This window comes from Anastrepha obliqua, chromosome 5 (assembly GCF_027943255.1).
Source record: "Anastrepha obliqua isolate idAnaObli1 chromosome 5, idAnaObli1_1.0, whole genome shotgun sequence".
NCBI lineage: Eukaryota > Metazoa > Arthropoda > Insecta > Diptera > Tephritidae > Anastrepha > Anastrepha obliqua.
The window spans coordinates 98,845,028-98,867,470 of NC_072896.1; the positions used below are offsets into that span (position 1 = coordinate 98,845,028).

At 38.6% G+C, this 22,443-nt stretch overlaps 1 protein-coding gene across 1 annotated transcript in view; it reads left to right on the plus strand.

Annotated features, from left to right (window-relative positions):
* Window positions 1-22,443, plus strand: part of LOC129248895 (cytoplasmic dynein 2 heavy chain 1) — a 154,051-nt gene that overhangs the window by 8,480 nt on the left and 123,128 nt on the right. The window contains exon 2 of the mRNA XM_054888506.1: window positions 12,501-14,291. Coding sequence (XP_054744481.1) covers window positions 12,501-14,291 — 1,791 coding nt within the window. The remainder of the gene's footprint in view (window positions 1-12,500; window positions 14,292-22,443) is intronic.

Consider the following 22,443-nt stretch of genomic DNA (forward strand, 5'->3'; position numbering starts at 1 on the left):
AAAGAAATCATGTATTTCCAGATTTACAAAGATACTCTAAATCAATACAACCTGGAGCAAAAAGTTTGCGGAATACTTATATATTCTTAACAAAATGAACAGAATACAAATTAGTTGACTGAGAGCGTCACCTGACGGTTGTTCGCCCAACTTTTTGATCAAGGTGTTAAAATGTAGAAAAGGTTTCAAAAACAAGTTTCACATTAATTCAAACTAAAAAAAATGTTTATCAAATCTCTATCGTTTCGGCTAGGAAGCCTGTATGAGAGTGCAAGTCACTGGAGTAGTACGACCAGTCGGAGGCGAAACGATTTGCGATTTCAATATTAATTTGAGAAGGGAAGTAGAACTTAGACCAAACTTGCAATTAGAGTACTACTTAGTTTCTCAAAGATTAAGCGTTTAGCTTTTTAAATTTTGCCTGAAGGGGGGCAGCTCCTCCAGACAACAAGTTTTTCAATCATTTTTTGCCAAAAACTGAGAATATTTATTATCTTAAAATAAACTGCATATTAATATTCATGCTTAAAAGAATATACAAACATTTTTTTGAAATAAATAAATAAACAAAATGGCGCCACTACAGCTGCTCAAACATGGATCCTTTAATTTGCCCCGTGGATTGTACAGCCTATTGTAACCAAGTGAAGTCAACCAAGTTAAGTTAAATTATTCCGCTTTGCACTTACCTATTTTTAAGGAAAAAAATGAAAATTTCAAGTGAAAGAAAAGAATTACACTTTTTTATAAGCAACTTGATGAAAACAATATTTTCAGTGTTAGTTAATATACAAATTGAGATACATGCAAAGACCAATATGTTAAAGAATATTCCCGCTTACTTGATATCTCACTTACTTTTTGAGTTATATTCTACAGCATGGAAGAAAACGTATTTTAAGAAAAGTTTTCATTCTTTATAGGGACTTTTCAGACTTTCTATTAAGCTTAAAACATTGTTAATGAATTTCTAAAGTAAAAAACAAAAAATTGAACATTTTAAAGTGCTCGAGGAGCTGCCCCCCTTAAGCCAGCATTGGACTTTAGAGTCGGAAAATTCTTCACTTAGCAAATTAATATTAAGCTAAGTCTAAATTCGTAGTAGGTTGCTAGCCGCTTCATCCTAGCTTGGTGATAGACAAAGCTACCTAAATTTCTAAGCAGGCGTTACTCGTTTCGGTCCGCGCATGGTACTTTATTTCCCTTCTACCCTGCAAATCGTTCCAGCGTTCCCCAACCGCCACCTGGGGGCGCGACCGACGATGGCAGGTAATTGGTTTTGATGCCCTATGCTCCACTAGGAGTTAAACGAAAACATATATTTCTCAAAAGTAGAAATAGTAGTAGTATAAGAAAAAGACTTAGTTCAACGACCGAAAATATTTTGAAAAAAATTACAAGTAAATACTTTTACTACAACTTTAACTATTATTATTTTTTTATTTGAAATTAAACTCTTTGTAGGCTTTCCGCAATTTTACTATTTTTTAATTTAAGCCCAAAGAATTAGTAAAAAAATATATATTTTCCTTTCATACAATAGCAACTAACTTGTTGATAAAAAACTGAGCTTAATAAAAAATTCCATATGAATGTGTAGTAAAAAATTTTGCCACAATTTTTGCCGCATTACCATCCCGCAGACCGTAATTGACATTTCAGCCAGTTTTAATATTGAATTTAAGCAAAAACAATTGTAATGCAGATTTAAATCGTAGAACGAAATTGCGACACAATAAATTGCTATAATCCCATGTTAACATTTTTTAATGCAAACTACCAGCTGCGTCTATACAAATGAACATGTGAAGTGAGAAAGAATTAATGCACAGCATTTAAATGGGAAAAAGTGCATTTACTGAAAAAGGTGTGAGTTGAATTTATTGCAAATTCGCAGGTGTGCAAAAAGATGATAAAAAATTGAGATGAGCTTTAAGGGGTGTTCATATTTTATTTTTATACGAGTACTAGGAAATAAAAACTTAATCAAGTTGTGGAAGTTTGTTTAAGAATAAACTTCCAAATACAGAATTTGCTATACATTTTTGTGGAATATTTCACCCAATAATATTCCAATTCGTTCTACATACTTATTTATTTATTTATTGTACAGGTTAATGAATTAAACCTGAACAAAGTGATTGAAGCATTAGCGACGAAGGTCATTGGCTTTCTAAATTAGAATTAGATTTATTTATTGAGTCCTTCTTCTTATTCTTGATTGGCGCGTTAACTGCTTACGCGATTTTGGCCAAGTGGTGTGTAAAGGGTGTCAATAGTTTCTCACTCGTGCTAACCGGCGCCAGTTGGAAATACCAAGTGAAGAAAAGTTCTTCTCTACCTGATCTTTCCAACGCAAAGGAGGCCTTCCTGCTCCTCTGCTACCACCAGCTAGTACCGCATCGACTACTTTCAGGGCCGAGCGTTTATATCCTTTCGGATGGTATGACCCAGCCAACGCAGCCTCTGGATCATTATCCGCTGCACTATGTCTGTCTCGTCATAAAGATCATACCGGTCACTGGTCTATCGCCTGCGATACCTGCAACGACCAACGTGCGAAGCTCCAAAAATCTTTCATAGACTCTTTCTCTCAAACACTCCAAGGGATGCTTTATCGAATTTTTTCATCATCCAAGCTTCTGCGCCGTACGATAGGAGAGATATCCTTATAAAGTCTTAGTTCTAAACGTCGAGTTGCCTACTTAGTCCAAAGTAGCACTTGTTGGCAAGATATATTCTCCGTTGTATTTCAAGGCTGACGTTTTTATCGGTGTTAATGATGGTTCCTAAATAAACGAAGTCTCTTGCAACCTCGAAATCATGAGTATCAACAGTTACGTAGATGCCGATAAACGAATGCGCCAACTATTTGTTCGACAACGAATCAAAAGCTCCTCATTCATATTGACCGTAACGGTATTAATTGCAGCCTTCAGAGAAGAAATTGTGTTATGAGGATGCTTACTGGTTTCAGACTTAACTACACCTCATACGTAATAGTCCAGTGGATCAAAGTCTGGGGAGTTAGGCCAGTTCAGTGCTATGTGGTCATGCAAATTTTAAGCCATCCAAGTTTGTATCGCCATCGCTTTTTTTGAAGGACCAAAGTCTTGCTGAAAGATGTATGGGCTATCACTACGTACACTATCAACACAGTGTTTCACTACTGTCTCTGGAACCTCATGTGCGTTCGAAACATAACCAACTGACATTGCTGCGATAGGTCTTTGGTCTTGATAAAAATGTTTTTCATCAGAAAAAGTGTTTAAGTTTTAAGGCGTTTTAATCGGATAAGTCACTGTTCTCGTGTTTGCTCCGACATAAACTGCTTCAGCGCATAACGTAGGATATATACATAGGAGATCTTCATGGATAACTCGAGGGATAAGATCCTCAGAAATATTAAGATCGCTCACAAAGGCCCCCATTGATTTAGAAGATTTCTCGTAAATACTCGCTTGCACTTGTTGTGTTTTTTGCATTTTAAAACAGATTCCGCATCGCCGCCTGATGCTTCCAATTCGCAGCGTACCTTATAAACAACAGAACGGGTGCACTTCTTCACTGGATATATGACATACATTTTTTTTTCAATACTTCAAAAATACAGAACTATGGCCTAAAATAAATATGATATTTATGCAGAAATTTAATGCGCAGAATGTCAATTTTGTTTTTCCTTGATCACTCCACTCGGGAGCATAAGGCCTGGACAAGACTTAGTCTTGCGTAGGTTTCGTTAATCTATTTTGCTTTCTCGCAGGGTAGGTAGATGATAAGCCTGCCGCTTCCAGGCAGGGGGAATGCCCACCTGTCGTTGTTTAGGAACAACGCCTTCTAACTGTCATCTGTGTTTCCGATTTTTCTGCCACAAGAATCACACAGATGGTTGAGGACTTCGCTAAATTTTGGTGTGTCTGCTATTACCGCGGTTGGCCGCTTCCTCTTTCTGGCGCCACTGGTAACTGTTTATTTTTCTTTGTTTTTTGCTTGTTTTAACTGCCGCAATGCAAGTTATGCGCTGACTTTTTTGTGCGGGAGTAAGGATAGGAAGGATAAGGCTTTTGGGGTTGAGCAATGAATTTTTGAAGTGAAACTTCTTTTGTCTCGAAGGATGAAACGCTGTGAGGAGTAAAACCATAGCGTTTCATCGATATGTGACGCTACGCCAGCGCCATCTGTTAAAAGCGTGGCGTGGATGAAACGCTGTGAGGAGTAAAACTACGCTAAACTACGTAAAACTCGCGCTATGCCAGCGCCATCTGTTAAAAGACTGGCGTGGCGTGTCGTCGTGAATGTAATGCGGTCGTTTATTATTGCATTCTTATCGAATGTAATTTGTAAATATGACATTTGATTGACGGCCGCCGTAGCCGAGTGGGTTGGTGCGTGATCACCATTCGGAATTCACAGAGAGGTCGTTGGTTCGAATCTCGGTGAAAGCAAAATTAATGGAAACATTTTTCTAATAGCGGTCGCCCCTCGGCAGGCAATGGCAAACCTCCGAGTGTATTTCTGCCATGAAAAAAATCTGCTCATAAACATATCATAAAACAAAATGAAATAAATGCATAAAAAAAAAAAAAAAAAAAATTTTCTTGTGATTCGAACCAAGGATTTCGGATCGGAAGCCCACATTGCTAGCCGCTGGGCTATCGCGCTGTGCTGTCGCCGCAAAATAATGTATCATAAATCTGTTTACCATACCAAAGACCATACACTTTGCGAACGCATTTCGGTGGAAACAGTTGACAGTTATCCCAAACACAATATTATATTAGTAACGCGAGACGCGTCATAGAGTGTGTGTGTAGTTTTGAGCAAATCTTACAAACATATTTTGTTTTGTTGATTGATTTCTGTTAAATATGGCATCAAATCAACAAAAACGGAAACCGAAAACAGGTGCTGAACGGCAACGTGAGTATTTGGAGCGTAAAAAATTAAGAGCTACTGTTGAACACCGTGACAGTGAATCCTCCGGTTGTACGATAAGTGATAATTTGTAGTACCAACAACAAGATGCGGAACTACCATTGATGCAGTATTTCATCGATACCTTGATAGATTAGAATGTAGATCATTTTTTACGTATTTCAGTTACCATAAAGCCCTTGTTTCATTTTTGGAAAACGAATCCAATAATGATAATGACAATGCCGAGAACCAAATGTAATTGAGTACAATAAATTCATTTCTTTTTATATTAAAATAAATAAATAATTCTGTTTAATAAAATTCCATTCCATGCTTTCCATGACTTCTGCATGCATTATATTGAAATAATAGTTAAATTATTGATTTGTTGATAAAAGAAGTTTCACTTCAATCGTGCGGGTTCCGTGAACTACCACACACTTTCTTTTTTTTTTTTTTATAAACTAGGAAAGTAGGTAAGTTTGGAAAAGTGCGAGGACCGTTCTTTACGTGGGATTCGAACCCACAACCACTGGGATGGCAGGCTAGTGCACTTACGCTAGATTACCGGAACCGAATTTTTATTATATTGAAAATACAGAATTATGACCCAGCGATTCAGGATATTTAGAATTTCTTTCATATTTCTTTTTTTATTATTTCATACAAAAGAATAATGCAGACTCTCTATTAGGTATGCAAATGTGAATTTCCACTCAAAATATGTTGAATCAGAATTTACAAAAAAACAGAAGTATGAAATTCGAGCTTGAAAAATCCTCTATTTTATTCGAAACTCTCTAATTATTGTAATTAAAATGTAATTTAATATAAACAAAAATATTCTGTTGTTCTCATTAAACTCAATTCAGCATACAAAACCATAACAATTCGATATAGAGAATCAATACTATAAATGGAAATATCATAATTTTTGTATGTTTTGCATCTTCTGCCAATCAAACCATCTCCTCAAAAATCCAAAATTTATTATACAAATGAAATGACCTTCATTGAGTTAAGCTGCGTTGAGTAAACACTAATGTATTTTCGTGTTTTTGTTTTATTTTTATATTTTCTCCTTCCACTCCTTCTTCCTTAGCGTCTGCTAACAGCTGACAGCTGCCAATGTGCCAATTTTCGGTCTTACTGACCATTGAATATTGGCTGCTTTCACCTCAAAACCAACGTCAGCACTTTGAAAACATTTCGTCTATGCAATTCGATCGTTGAAATGATGTCACTGTGAGTGTGAGAGCCATAATGCCATTGTGGCAAGGCAACATTTTCTCAACAGCAGGGATTTTCTCAATCAAAGCAGCTACATACAATAGCAAATGCTTGCGTTGGGATATTTAGCTTGGACATTGCACAGCATCGCTTAAAGCTTAAGCATTGAACAGCTGAATGACAGACTTAGAATGAGTTTTGTTGGTGACAGCAGCAGCAGCAGTGCAGATTCACAGCAACAATATTGGTAACAATAACGCTATTGGTAACATGAGTCGCACAAATCTCCTGCCATTGTCTAACGAAATTGGAACAACTATTAGTAGGTTGCACTTCCCAAGTACATCCAATCCATTCTTTGGTTGCCTCCACCTCATTTGGGCGCTTGTCGTCTTTCTGTTAGGCAATTTCTGACGGGTGTTGTAAATTGATGCGTTTAATTGTTAGGCATGCAACGTCATTTGAATAACGACCTGAGTTAATGTTGAGCATTACCACCACCACCCCTTCCTTTTCTCTTATTTAGGTGCAATGCAAAGTTGGAAATAGCAAACGATGTTGTTGTGTTATTCAAAACTCAATCTGAATATCTGTATTTGTAGGTTGAGTGACGAAAGTCACAGCAAACAAAGGAAATCAAAAACAATAACCAACAGTACAACAAGAAAATCATTTCCACAAACTGTTAACCTGAAATAACAAAAACAAAACGGTTATAAAGTACTGGTTACAGAAAGAGGGAAACAATAACGTAAATCAACATAATCGATGTTTTCAGAAAACTTATTCTGATTTCTTGATGATTTGTTTGATGAGCCTAACCACACATTTTTCTTGCTCTTAGTTGCTACTATTACAATTTTGAGATCGCCGTAGCTGAATCAGTTGGTGCGTTACTTCCATTTGGGTGCGCAGGTTCGAAACTCGGGAAATACCTAAAACACTAAAATGATAGAAAAAGTTGTATCCAAGAGAGGTCGCCTTCGATATTAAATGGTAAATCTCCGGGTGTATTTCTGCCACATCCACAAAAAATAGTCTCAATTTTGGCATGACACCCTAAAGAAGGCCAAGGGAGACTCAATAATAAGCTAACTAGCTCTTTATTAAATTAATCTAAATCCAGCCAAACCCATGCTTTCTCACAAAATATGCTGGGATGTGTCAGCGTCCTTCAGACATAAGTCGAGAGAAAATCACCTAAGAGATCCTCTGAATAACTAGCGTATCCACTCATCAATTTCTCGCAATGTTCCCGTTCGGATGTTATCGAAAAAGAAGTAAGAATTTCTCCGATTAGTTTCGAGCGCACCGTCGTCAAGCTGAGGGCTCTAATTGCCGCTTGGCTGTCAGAGTGGATGTTTACTTCCCTGTTAGTTCGTGCACAAATAAGCTGTCAAATAGCTGTTTCTTTAATTTCAACTAGGCACCTCCTCTAGAACGCGCTACCTTGATTCGGTATCCCGAATTTGGGTTTGAAGGGAAGCACTCCCCAAATTACACCTCCATCAACCTTCCTATCCAACGTCGAGCCATCCACAAGAATGTTCATCATTCCCTATCTTCAAGTGCTGTACCCCGCTCACTCTTCCCTTACTGCAATATAAATGCAGAATGTCCCGATAGAACCGAGCAAGGATGAACATTGTTTAGTCATCATGGGGATGAACTCGAAGTTCCTGACTATACTGAAACGCCCGTAACTGAGGTCCAGCTTATACACACAGCTTCTCAGTCTGATTGTGACACGTAGAGTTGCAGTTTAGCCTGCCATGCTGAGCATTGTGTTGAGTGCCAGAGTATAAGTATGTAGTTCGAAGCGCTCCACTAATTATTGTACAATGAGGGCAGACTTTCGCACTTTCACTAGCTTATTAACTAACGTCATCTTTTCTATCGAGTTCTATCGGACAATGACTCCATACAACAGGATTATATTTATTATAGTATAGTCAAAATATTACTCTTGACGAGAAACCACATCTTTTGCCAATGGCGCCCCTGCATCCATACAAGGCGACTGTTGGTTATTTTTATCATTTTGCAGCTCCGTCCAGCTTTATCAAGTGAATTTGGAGCGAATAGATATCTAGTGGTTAAGGGGGGACCCTCATTTAGACGGTCGAAAAATGCATCATTTTTGGGAATTTTTTTCTCAGGTAAAATAACTTCAAACGTTTTGTAATTCATAAAGTACTTTAATAAATGTCTTGACTGTCTACAAAAATTTTCGGAGAAGAAAAAAAACATTTTAAGTATGGAAATATACACCTCGTCCATGGCACCTCATTCTATCTGTGTACATTTAGCGCTCTGAATTTTTTTCTGAAATAAAAAAACCAAATTTTTTTTAAAACTTTAGGATAATACCTTCGATGTGACATTTTGATTTAAAAAAAAAATGTCGAAATTGATATTTTTTACCCAGTTTTATGTTAAAAGTGATTTTTCATGCATAAAAATTACAAAAAAATATGAAAATCTTTTTTTTAAAAAAAACACTTAATGTCACATTGAAAACAATTTAATTATCTTTAAAATGAGCTATTGTAAAGCCTGATTGGTTCAATACAGCGTTCTCAATTGTGTAGACAAAATCGAAAAATGATGTTTCGAGAAAAACGCGTTTAAAGTTTTGGATACAGGCGATCAGGCCACCCGTCGCGTCCTGTTAAAAATTTTGTCACTCCTTCAAAAATACAGATATCGACTTGAAATTTTGAAAGTATATTCTTAAATAGTTGTAGAATAGATTAAAATTATTTCCAAAAAATCGATTTTTTTGACCCGATAAATGAGGGTCCCCCCTTAAGCTGGCTGGGCCATGTCATTTGAATGGATACAAATGTTCGAGACTTGAAAGCAATACCTGCTGGTGATAGCAAAGAAAGAGGAAGACCTCCATTGCGTTGCAAAGATCAGGTCGAGAAGAACTTGGTTTCAGAACTCGGAAAAAATCGTTTAAGTGTAAATCGCAAAAATTAAATTTAGCTACTAATTTGGCCCAATTTAGCTATTACATTGTCTCCCAGTTTAAACCGTCTTTTATTTATGAATAAATTAGTGAATCTAGCTGCCTGGTCTCTGTTCTACGAAGACGACTTCGGTTCAGTTTTGTATCACTATTTTGGACCGGATTACTTCTCAAATAATCTGCAATATATTAATTTCCACGTCACTATTCGGCGTGATTTGTTAGCGAAGGCCAAGGCTGGATGTACCTTCGCAAAAGGTGTTCATGGAGAATGTAAGAAAGAGCTCATGTCTTAGGGGGTCAGGTGGTTATGGCTTATGTGAGTTTTGTTTCTATAGAAATATTCCAAGCGAGTTGGTATGAAAGTTGGGCGTGTAAGTGATAAAGATGTGACGCTTTGTTATATTCGGAATTCGAAGCAAAGTAGAAGTCAATTGTTTGGCTTATCAGAAAGATTCGGTGACAATTTCGCAAAATGAAAAAAGTTATGAATCGAAACCAAATACGGGCCGTTTTTGTCGATGATTTTTTGTTACTTTTGAAATTGTAAGAAATATAAACAGAGTTGAAATTATATTTTATAATTTTTATTAGGCAAAAAATGAATCAGTTCTCTACAAATATTGAGAACCTATGAGTTTTCTAAGTGAAATGTTGTTTTAAATGCTCTTCCTATAAACTTTCCCAACTAAACTTTCTCCGTTGCCGACGGGTTGTAAAATATGTTAGCGAATTATTCGCTTCGATATAGAAACAAGAAGATAAATGTAGGCCGCATAACACATGGGCTGAAAAGTCGTGGACCCAACACATAAATGGCACTAGTTTCGTTGCATTCACCTCTTTTTCAGTAAGTATGTACTAATCTTAAAAATACAGCTGTTTAAATTCCATGATATTCTATTCATTAGTTCGTGAGTTATTGTGCTAAGGGTGACGCTACTTTTGTTATATTCAGAACAATGGATCAAAAGTAATTCCGTATTTTAATTTCACACTGCTTCTTGATGGAAAAAATACCGTTCAAGCAAAGGAATGACTTGAAAAGTGTTATGGCAATTCCGCTCCATCAGAAACAACAATAAAACAATGGTTTGCTGACTTCAAACGTGGTCGTAGAGACACAACGCAGGGAACTTCCAAATGTGGCGGTAACTCCAGAAAACATCAAAAAATCCACAAAATCGTTTTAAATGATCGAAGTTGAAGTTGCGGTGGTGGGTGCCGCTTTTGCTCACTGTTGACCAAAACCAAAACGTGTTAATGATTCTGAGCAGTGTTTGACCATGTTTAAATGTAATGAACCAGAATTTCCCGTCCATATGTGACAATAGATGAAACATGGATCCATCACATCACTCCGGAATCAAAACGATCGTCATTTGAGTAGACAGAAACTGGTGATCCTCGTCCAACGCACACAAAAACACATCAATCGGCTGGAAAGGTTATGGCCTCGGTATTATGGGATGTGCGTGGTGTAATATTCATCGAATATTTTGAGAAGGGACATGTCATGAACAAAAAATTTTATATAGCCTTATTGGAGCGAATTGCTTCCACATCCGCCATATTCGACAGATTTGACTCCCAGCGACTATTGGCTGTTCGCAGACACATAAACAGGCACATCCGTAAGAAATTTCGCTCGAATGAAGAGGTTATCGCTGAAACCGAGGCCTATTTTGAGGCAACAGATAAGTCGTTCTATAAAAGTGGTAGTGAAATTTTAGAGCGACGCTGGAATAATTGCGTTGTTCTTGATGGAAATTACGTTGATGAATAAAGCTAAAAAAAAAACTTGTTTTTCTTGTTAGATTCAGGAATTTTCAGTCCATGTGTTAGAATAGTCTGCATCTCTTAACCTGTCCTTGTGTACTCTTCCTTCCAATATCTGAAGAGGTAGAAAATAGAGTAAGGTATCGAGTTCCTCCTCAGGTATTGCAAGGTAGATGCTCTTGTGATTGAGACCGATCCAACGCTCAAGTTTAGAAAGCGAGCTACTATCCATGCTTCTTCCACCACAATAGGCCGTATCTTTCTGCTGGAATGGTGGATTCCGCGTCAACTCAGTGAGCGCTGGGCAAGTACACGAACTAACAAAGGCCACGAGATGCTTAGGGTCGCGGATAAATTGAAGGCACTCGGGGGAACTTCCTAGGCTAACAAAGCCGGGACTATCGCATTTTGTAAGTGTCTTTTCCGGACATTATCCGTTAAGAATTAATGCGGTGAGGCTTGATGTTAGTTTTTGTCCTTTCTGCAGCAGCTGTCTGGAGGCTGAAGTGGAATCATCTCAGTACCTCTGTGTTGGTTATCCTGCTCTCATTCAACTAAGATTTAGATATCTTGACTCGCAATTTTTTTCTATACCTGAGAGTACGATTGGTTTAGATATTAGCCACCTGAAGAATTTCGGCTACAAAATTTGCGTCTGCAAGTCTCTTAGGTATATTTTTGCAAAATATTAGTTTGGGGAAAAAACAAATCCATTATTTTCTCGGTAGATGGCTGTAGTGATCGAGATCTCGTAAAGTATGGATCAAACAATTTACAGTTTGACACTAAAATATTCGTTTGCTGTTTTTTCTTGTTCCATTCAGTTGTGATGTTCCATTCAGTTGAGTGTTAACAATGCAAGTCAAGAAAGAGAAAGTTCGGTACATTTTAAAGTTTTTCTTTGATAAAGTCGAAAATGCGGGCCAGGTCGCTGAAAATGTGAATGGTGCTTATGTTGCCGATACTGTAATAGCTAATTACATAGTCGATAAAATCCCAGAAATACTAGAAGTTCACTGGCATATTAATAGTCGTGACATCGCCCAGGAGCTAAAAATCGTCCACGACCATAAACAAGTTTTAAACGATTTGCGCAAAATAAAAAATAAAAATAATAGATTTACTTTTCCCCAAACTAATATCAAATACCAAAATAATAATCACGAAAACCTAACTATTCGTGTATCTACAAGAAATGCAAACAAAAATCGGATAAACAACAACGGAAATATGTTGACGACTATACGCTATCGCTCAAGGACTAGATTTGGACAATGGAACGTTCGCACTTTGTACCAGGCTGGCAAATTTGCCCAACTTGGTGCAGAATGCGACCGATTAGGAATTGACGCAATGGGACTCAGTGAAGTCCGATGGAATGGATGTGGAGAAAAGCGCAACAACAAAGGAGGACTGCTAATATACTCAGGTATGCCTAACGAAAAAGATCCACACTATAGAGGAGTAGGCATATATTTCAGAAAAAGGATCGTTACCTCGCTCATGACATGGAAAGCCATCTCAGAAAGAATTATAACTGCCCGACTTAACACAAAGTATCATAAAATCACTATCGTGCAATGCTATGCTCCCACAGAAGACAGCGAATTATCAGTCAAGGAAAACTTTTACAGCCAACTAGATCATACACTGTTTACGATACCAACCAATGACATAATCGTGCTAATGGGCGATTTTAACGCTCAATTAGGCCCAAATAACGAGAATTTTGAGAGAGTTCTAGGAAAGCATGCGATAGGCACGCGGTCTGAAAATGGAGAATTATTACTAGAGCTCTGCAGCAACCACGATCTCAGAGTTGGAGGCTCCGTATTCCCACACAAATTAAATCACAAAGTTACGTGGGTTTCACCAACGAAGAATGTAGAAACTCAAATCGACCACATTTGCGTGTCAAGAAAGTATTTTAATATTGTTCGCGACGTACGTAATAAACGCAGCGCAGATTTAGGAAGCGACCATCACCTAATTATCGTAGAGCTTTGTATCAAACTCTTCCCGAACACCAGAAAGCGCGCTCAACAAGCTAAGAGATACGACCCTACCAAACTAAAGACCGAATCCATTAGAACAAGGGTTGTTGACAAAATAAATAATATTCGCAAAGATACTACAAACCCAATACGCAATACAAGCCATATATGGGCTAAACTTAAAAACGAGTTACAGAAGATCTGTGACGATACGATCAAGGCAGTCCCACAACAGCGTGCAGAATGGCTAAGTCACACAACCTGGAACCTTATAGAAGAACGCAGAAAAGTCAAGGTGAATCTAACAGGATGTTGCAGCAGAAGAAAAAAGACAGAGCTTGACTCTGAATATAGAAGGCTAACTAAATTGATTAAAAAGCAAGTCGTAAAAGATAAACAAGATTTCTATGATGAACTAGGAAGGAACGCGCAAAATGCAGCTGACAGAGGTAATATAAGAGACGTCTACAAAGTAATTCGTAAACTGAGTGGCTGCAAGGGAACATACGAGTCGCCACTATATGACGAAAACGGCACAATAGAAACATGTAAAGAAAAACAGCTCGCCATTTGGAAAACGTATTTCCAAAAAACTCTCAACTCTGTGTACGGTGATAGTTCAGAAAGTTTCGAAATAAGAACACGGCGTCACCCTAACAGAAATATAAGCGTGCAACCGCCAGATTTAGGAGAGATAACAACAGCAATCAAACTGATGAAAGACGGCAAAGCTACTGGAAAGGACGGTATCCCTGCTGAACTCTTCAAAGTCGATACTGAGGCTATGGCATCCCTGTTGCTGCCACAATTCCAGCAAATCTGGAGAGAAGAAGTGATGCCTAGTGATTGGAAAGAATCTATCATTATTAAGCTACCCAAGAAAGGCGATCGGAAAAAATGCGAGAACTGGCGAGGAATATCTATTCCAGATAAAATAATTAACATCATAAAATGCATGTATGACGGCTCATGCTGCCGAGTGTTGCACGAAAAACAACTAAGCGAGTCCTTCCCTACTGTATCAGGCGTGAAGCAAGGCTGCGCACTCTCTCCCTTACTCTTCATAACAGCACTGGACATAGCTTTCGAAACTTATAATCGATGTGGTATAAACTGGAAGATGACTCAAAAGCTTGGCGACCTATCATATGCGGACGACGTCGTTCTAATTAGTAACTCTTATAACGAATTACAAACAAGACTCTCCAACACAACAAACGACTGCTTAAAACTTGGCTTACAAGTTAATATAAAGAAGACCAAGTCTATGAGAATTAACGTAATCAACAACACAGAGTTTAAAATAGACGGAGGACAAGTTGACGATGTAAACAAATTTGAGTATCTAGGTAGCATCCTAACCCCCGATGGTGGTACAACGGCTGACATTCAGCGTAGGATATCCATAGCGACGAACACGTTTGCGGGGATGTCACGAGTGTGGTCTAACAAAGCGCTTAAAAGAGACACTAAAATCGGTATATTTAATGCTTACGTAAAATCTGTGTTACTGTATGGTAGCGAAACGTGGCACATGAAACAAGACTCAACGAGAAAACTACAGGCATTCGTAAACAGATGCTTGCGACGCATTATCGGTACCTGGTGGCCACGTACTATATCTAACCCTCGCCTGTGGCAACTGACGAACCAAAAACCTATTGAAAAGGAAATAATGCACAGAAAGTACAAATGGATCGGGCACACCCTCCGAAAACAACCCGAGGAAATAGTCTACTCAGCCTTACAATGGAACCCGCAAGGCACTAGAAACAGAGGGCGTCCCAAAATGACTTGGCGTAGATGCGTTAACCAGGAATCCAAAAAGTCATTCAATGAATTAAAATTCCTAGCCAGCAATCGGAATATGTGGAAATCTTTTGTAGATAGACTAAGTTCTTAGTACATATACCTATATGTATTGTAATACCTGAACATGTCAATAATAATAATAATAATAATAAACTAATATCACAACAAAGTATCATACAAAGATTTTCATAAAATCACTCCAAAGTGACTTATTGCAATGAGCAACGTAAAGTTAAAAATAATGTGTGAAATGTGAGTGTGTGAAAATTCTTCAACAAACTTCTTAATCTACATACCTGTAATCGTCGGCTCGCATCGCTATTTATAGCAAATTTTATGCGCAAAACCCTTAAAACAGTTATTCAAAGAAAAATAGATAAATTAAGCGCAAAAATGAAAAGGAAAGAATGAAACAAAATAAAAACCTCCGAAAAGAGGAAACAACTTAAAAAGTTTGATTCATAAAATTAACGATTTCCATTGTCTGCTGAGCGGCAAACTTCAACCACTTCTTCACCATTAAAAAACAAAAAACAAAAATAAAAAATAAAAAAGTAAAAAAAGCAGTGCGAACGATAAAAATTGCTTTTGAAAGTGAATAAAAGAAAGCCAAATAGGAATAACTTACGAAAAGAGAAAAACTACGATCAAAATGTGTTAGAACGAATGAGGGCATTCAAACAAATTGTTACAGCAAATTATTCAAGAAAAAGTTCACTTGTTCTCTGCACCCACACATACAAGTATAACAGCATGCATACACAAAAACAAGCTTACTTAAGTAAATACTTGTTTCCTTGTATTTTTACGCATAATTTGCCACTTGTTATACTATAGCACATACTTTTGGCTGAACCCTCGAAAAGCTTGTACTCATACTCACACACACTCTCTTACTTGGATTGTATAGTGGAATGACCGCTGCAGAAAAACTTTCGCGAATTAAACAAATTATTATGCTTTTGGGCATTTTCGGATGCTTCATTGAATTGAAGTTGTTGAAAGTGAGCAATAATGGCAAAGAAAAAATAGAATACTAACGGCACAAAAGTATTATTGTTATTAAGTTAAGGCAATTTTGCTGCGCGTGAGAAGAAGTGCGTCTGTATTTGAATTAAGAAACTTTATTTGCATTTGATGGTCGTAGGCGATAGCGCTTAGCAGCAGCTGTGCCAGTTGACCCCGTTTTTAAGAGGTTAAGAATAGAGCAAGATTATTAAGGGATTAATGGTAGAGAGAGGGAGAAATCTTTTGGAGGTAGGGAGTAGAGCGAGATTATTAAGGAACGTCGGTAGTGAGAGGGAGGAGGATTGGGCACAATCTGTATAGAAATGGAAGATAAAATTAAGAAAAGAATTTTTTATTTATTTTCAGAACAAATTGAAAGACAAATGATGGCTTAATATCAAAGCTTCGGGAATATAAATAAAAGTATATTTTTGAATTTTGGTGTATCTCCTATATACTTATATAAACGAGGGGGGTTCAATAAGTACCTGTGATAGAAATGAAGGCACCATAAAAACGAAATTTGAATTTTGGTGTAATAATAGGAAATCCCATGTTTTCAGTATATGGCTTCAATAAAGGCTATCTCCTATATACTTACAGGTTTGATTAAAAAGTAATGAGCCTTATTTTTTTAAGCAGTTTTATTAAACTTTTTGGCAAATACAACTAATATTCTTCAAAATAGGACCCTTGAGCGTCAATACACCGCTGGTAGCTGTCCTTCCACTGCAGGAAACGTTTTTTAAACTCATCCACCGGAATCGCGTTCAATTCGGCTGTCACAGTTTTTTGGATCGCCTCGATGGAGTCAAAACGCCTCTCCTTCAGCTTTCTTTTCAGGGGTGGGAACAAGAAGAAGTCCGGAGGGGACAGGTCTGGGCTGTAGGAAGGGTGGAGAAGCTCCGGAACCCCCCTCTTGGCCAATGCAGAGGTGCATAGGACGGCGGTGTGCGCCGGCGCATTGTCGTGATGAAGGGTCCAATTCTTGACAAGGTGGGGCCGAACCCGGGCGACGCGGTTTTTCAGCTGAAGGAGTTAAATTTAACTCTTCACTCATCTCACGTAGACTAGCACGACGGTCAATGTTCAAAAATTCACGAACCCGGTTCACATCTTCGTCTGTTTGCGTCGTCGAAGGCCTTCCAGATCGCTGTTCGTCATCGACGTCCTCCCGGCCTTCCTTGAACGACTTGTACCACCGTTTTACCTAGGCACTGGACAGAGATTGGTCCCCGTAAGCCTCTTTGAGTAGCCCAATGGTTTCGGTACTCGTTTTGTTTAGCTTTACGCAAAATTTGATCGAGTAACGTTGCTCCAACGATCGCTGCATTTTCGCCACTGCAAAATCCTAACACACTTTTAAAACAGCTTTCACGCGCGGAGCGATGTTGACTTAATCGCTGTTGCCAGCGAACTGGGACCGGTTTCTAGTGGAAGGGGAAGGTCCAACGATCATTTTCCCCCACCAGCCAATTCGGTTGATCGCTTGGCAGACGCTAGGCGCGGTAAGGCTCATTACTTTTCAATCAAACCCTGTATATATACGAGAGGGGGTTTAGTTAGTACCCATGTTCGAAATGAAGTCCCAATTAAAAAAAAAAAAATTTTTTTTTTCAACATAGTTCCCTTTTAGAAAGACACACTTCTTCCGACGCTTCGGTCATTTTTTCAGCACTCATAACGCAATTCATGCACTTTGGCGGCGACAACTCAGGATAAATTTGCTGGTGCGTTGTCGTGGTGAAACAGAACCTTCCGTTCCGCCAAATGCGGCCGTGTCTCCTTCAATTTTTTGTGAAAGCGGTCCAATAATTCACTTTAGTATTGTCCAGTGATCGTTCTTCCCTTTTCTAAAAAGTTCATGAGGATGACTCCGTTCGCATCCCAAAAACTCGTCGCCATGACCTTTCCGGCCGATGGGACTGTCTTCGCCTTTTTTGAAGCAGAATCACCTGGAGAAATCCATTGTTTTGATTGTTGCTTAGTTTCTGGTGTGCAATGATGAATACAGGTTTCATCAAAGGTGCCAACTCGACGCAAAAATTTCTTCGGATCTCTCATAAATTGCCTCAAATACTTCTTCGAAGTTAACAGCCGCATCCGCTTGTTGTTACTTGTGAGCAATCGCGGTTCCCATCTGGCCGACAATTTTTTCTTCGCCAACTTATCATGTAAAATATTAATTGGCGTTCCGGTCGCCATACCTATGGTCTCTTTCTTATGATACTTAGTTCGCGCACTTTCGCTCGTCGATCAGCGAATCAGTCGTGTCCTTTTTGAATGATTTCCTCGGTAATCACGTCTGCCGGGCGTCCTGGTCACTCCTCATCAAAAACGAATGTTCGTTAAACCAATATCTAACTACGGTCATAGATAGCGGAGCGTCCCCATAGACAGCAACCAACTTTGCTTTTATCTGCCAAAAAGCGAATTGCCGAACGATACTGCTCTTTTTCCATCTTAGCGAAAATCACGTGTTACTCGAATAGCTGCCAAATCCAAACTAACCTATCAATCAACCGGAAATTTGTTTTGCAGTCGTTTGATAGATGCTAACACGCGTTGCGAATACCAGTTTTGCTCGGGAATGCCATCTGTCATCAAATACGGGCACTTATTGAACCGCACTCGTATAATAATTCCTTTTAGCATAAAGTCACTAGTGGCTTCAGTAATCAGTTAAATGTAGATTAGACTATGCTACTTAAGCTGGCAGCCCAGATGTGTGGACAAACCATCCTGTTTTAACAGCCTTTAGTTCCTAACTTGGAGGCAGACGCCTACCTGGGGGCTTTTCGGCTGCCAAAAAGACTTCAGGATTTAAAGATGTCGGAGTAGAAGGCTACATCGTTGACCTGTTGGTTCATCCTCTGCAATCCGTATTGCACAATCCTGCTCCATCATCTGTCTGACCCAAAAACCCCAATAAGTCGTGGTGGCTCAAAACAGATATCCTCCGTCAGGTTTAGCTCATGAATAGACATGATTTTCCAGGATGTGGCGCTTGGCGCCAGAAGCGGAGAATTAGGCTTTTGGTGAGATTCTGCTCGAGTCCTTTCAGCGACCGCGTGCAATATGAGGTCCGATTGCTAACTATCTCTACCGTCAACTCTACATGCCATTAGGAAAATAACATTTCGTTCTTTCTAATTATCTATGTTTGAAACAGTTTTTGATTACTTGACTCAGTATTGTTTGAGCGCGCGTCAAACATCAGGGGGGCGGAAAAATACCCTATGGAATTGGAAACGAAAGCATCACGGGAATCTATAGACTGACACGTAAGTTAATTCGTAGAGGAAGATGCCATATTAACTGTTTTTGGATTGCAATGAAGTGCTTTTTTCCCCCAGGCGACTGAGGGCGGTTAATCAGCGAAACTATCATTGGGAAGCCAAATTTAAAAATTTGGTACACAAAAAACTAAGATTTAGATACATTCCGAGTCAAAAAATTGATGTGTTGATAATTCACCATAGCGCTGTATAACTATCAGCTGGCGCAAAATTAATCACCCTATGGAAAAATTTATAATTCCTGCAAATGGTATCGTACGTCAATCATATTTGGAGGTTAAAATAAAGATTTCCATTACTCAAAAAAATCATGGTTTTTTGTATTTGGTAAAAAAATCATTTGTAATTCCTTTCATTGGGGGGGGCGGGGGGGGGGGGGAAGCTACCCAGAGGATACATAGGCTAATCCCGGACGTTGTGAGCTGCTTGAACCATATGTACTCTCCCAAGTACAGGGTGGCTGATGAAAGCCGCTACCAAAAAAAAATTGAATAACTTTTTTTCTTTTTAAGTTATCTGTTCCATTTTCGTTTTAATTTGCAGATTGATCTTTAAAATTTATTAAAATGGATAACTGGGACACGCAAACAAGAATTTGGATAGTCCGCCGCTATCACGCACTGGAGTCCGTAGTTTTGGTACAGAGAGGCGGATGTTTGGCGGCGATCCCCCGAGCAGATGGACCATAATGAGACTGGTGAATAATTTTGCTGAGCAAGGAACAGTCGCAAGAAGGCCTTATCATCGAAACCCACAAGTTCGGACGGAGGAAACGATCGCTGCTGTAGCTGCAGCTATACAAAGCAATCCAAGGGTTTCAACAAGAAGCTTATCTGCTCAACTTGGTGTCAGCCGACAGTCTTTGCAAACAATAATGCACAAAGATTGAGACTTATTTCCCTACAAAATTCAAATGGTTAACAAACTGAATGCAGCAGACTTGCCGATTCATTTGGAATTTTGCCAGAAGATCCTGCAAATGGTGGAAGAAGACCAAAACATGTTAAACTGCCTTTTCATGTCTGATGAGGCCCATTTCGATTTAAACGGCAATGTGAACAAACAAAATTGTCGAATATGGAGTACTTCTAACCCACAGATACTCCACGAGACGGAATTGCATACTCTTCGCGTGACAGTGGGGTGTGCGGTTTCTTCACGTTGTATTGTCGGGCCTTATTTTTTTGAAGAAAATGGTCACACCGTTACGGTTACTGGAGACCGTTATTTGAAAATGCTGAAAGAATTTTTCTATCCAGAACTACGCCGAAAGAGAATTCCTTTCAACTCTGTGTGGTTTCAACAAGATGGGGCAACGTCTCACATAGCCCAGACTATTATGACAGAGTTGCGACGAAAATTTCCCAATAAACTGATTTCAAGAAACTCCGAATTTCGTTGGCCCCCCAGGTCGCCTGACCTTACTGCACCTGACTTTTTCTTGTGGGGTTTATGTAAACAAGAAGTTTATAAAACAAAGCCAACAAATTTGGATGAACTAAAACAATCCATTCGGGCAACAATTGCGGCTATTCCTGTCGCAACTCTCAAAGCAGCAATGAACAACTTTTTACTAAGATGCCGCACTTGTGTCAACGAGCATGGGGGGCATTTAAATTCAATTATTTTTAAAACTAGTTAAGCTACATTTAATAAAATTTAATGACCTTCAACTTGAAAAAAAATAAATGAATTCCATACACTCAAAAAAAGTTATTTGAGTTTCTTAATGTAGCAAAATTCATCAGCCACCCTGTACTTGCGTGTACTTCTACACATGGAACCATCCTCCATACGTATCGGCACCCACGTCACTGTTGATAGTTATAATTTCGAGGTTGTAAAGGACTTCGTATACTTAGGAACCAGCATTAACACCGATAACAATTTCAGCCTTGAAATCCAACGCAGAATCTCTCTTGCCAACAAGTGCTACTTTGATCTACGTAAGCAAATGAGTAGTAAAGTCCTCTCCCGGTGAACAAAACTAACACTCTACAAGGGTCTTATCATGCTCGTCCTAACGTATGGCGCAGAAGCTTGGACGATGACAACATCCGATGAAACGATGCTTGGGGTGTTTGAGAGAAAGATTCTGCGTAAGATTTTTGGTACTTGGTACGTTGGCAACGGCGAATATCACAGGCGATGGAACGATGAGCTGTATGAGCTTTACGACGACATAGACATAGCGCAGCGAATAAAGATCCAGCGGCTTCGTTGGCTGGGTCATGTCGTCCGAATGGATACAAACGCTCCGACTTTAAAAGTATTCGATGCGGTACCAGCTGGTGGTAGCAGAGGTGGATGAGGACTTGGCTTCACTTGGTGTGTCCAATTGGCGCCGGTTAGCACGAGAAAGAAACGACTGGTTCGCTTTGTTAAACTCAGCCAAAAACACGAAAGCGGTTGTTGGATGAATAATTTTGCACCACCTTATATGTAGACGGCTTTTAATTGCAAATATGTTTATGAGCTTAGTCAATCAACACCACACTTCTTTCCCTTTAAAATATTTAAAAATCACGTTCATCCTATTTGAAGCTACATTCTAAGCTATGGAAGTTAGTTTTTTATTTCCACTTATTTTTATTTAGTAACTTTCGCTTTTTTCATTACCTTAAAGCGTTCCGTTTTGGGTAAGCCAGATAAAGGCGCTTGCTCGCTGATATTTAAGCTGTCATTGTGACCCTTGTTAACTCGAATGAACAAAGCCAATTTAATACAAAAGCTGTCGAAAACTTTAACAGAGCTTTTCTTCTACTCCAACCCTAATCAGCGATCAGTCATCAATGATTGTAAAAACAGTCAATGAAACTGTGCTAGTGGGCTATAATCTAGATTTAATTTAAAAGTGGCAAAGCAATTTCCGTTGTCAAACTCACAATTTCACGTATTGAGTTGTAATAAATAAAAATTTCAATTTTTCTCTGCCTTCTTATACCTAAAAAGTTTTACTTTTCCATTCATCGGAATAATCGTTTACGAGTATATTTAAGGTTCTACTCCACTTAATACTTTCCGCATGACAACCACTACAAAATTTGTTGTGGCATACACACGTACACTCAATTTAAATATGAATATGTAATAGTATATTAATAAATGTAAGAGCGTATAATAAGCACGAAAAGGCGAACAGCTGCTTCTGCTGCAAGCAAAATCCTTGAAATTTTGCAGTTTTGCCATAAGAAAGCGCAACTTGCAAAACTCAGCCAACTCAGCATGCCTTTGTATGGATGTATGTGAAACCTTATTAAATGTCGGCATGCACAATACAAACACCCTGTAGTAAAAAATTAAAATACTCAGCGAACAAGTATTTAATGGCATAAGCCAGACTAGTGCGGAAGTGACTAGTATTGTACCAGTTACAAACTGCCGCATTAGAAGAGCACGGAAATAAACTATGATTCTATTACTATAC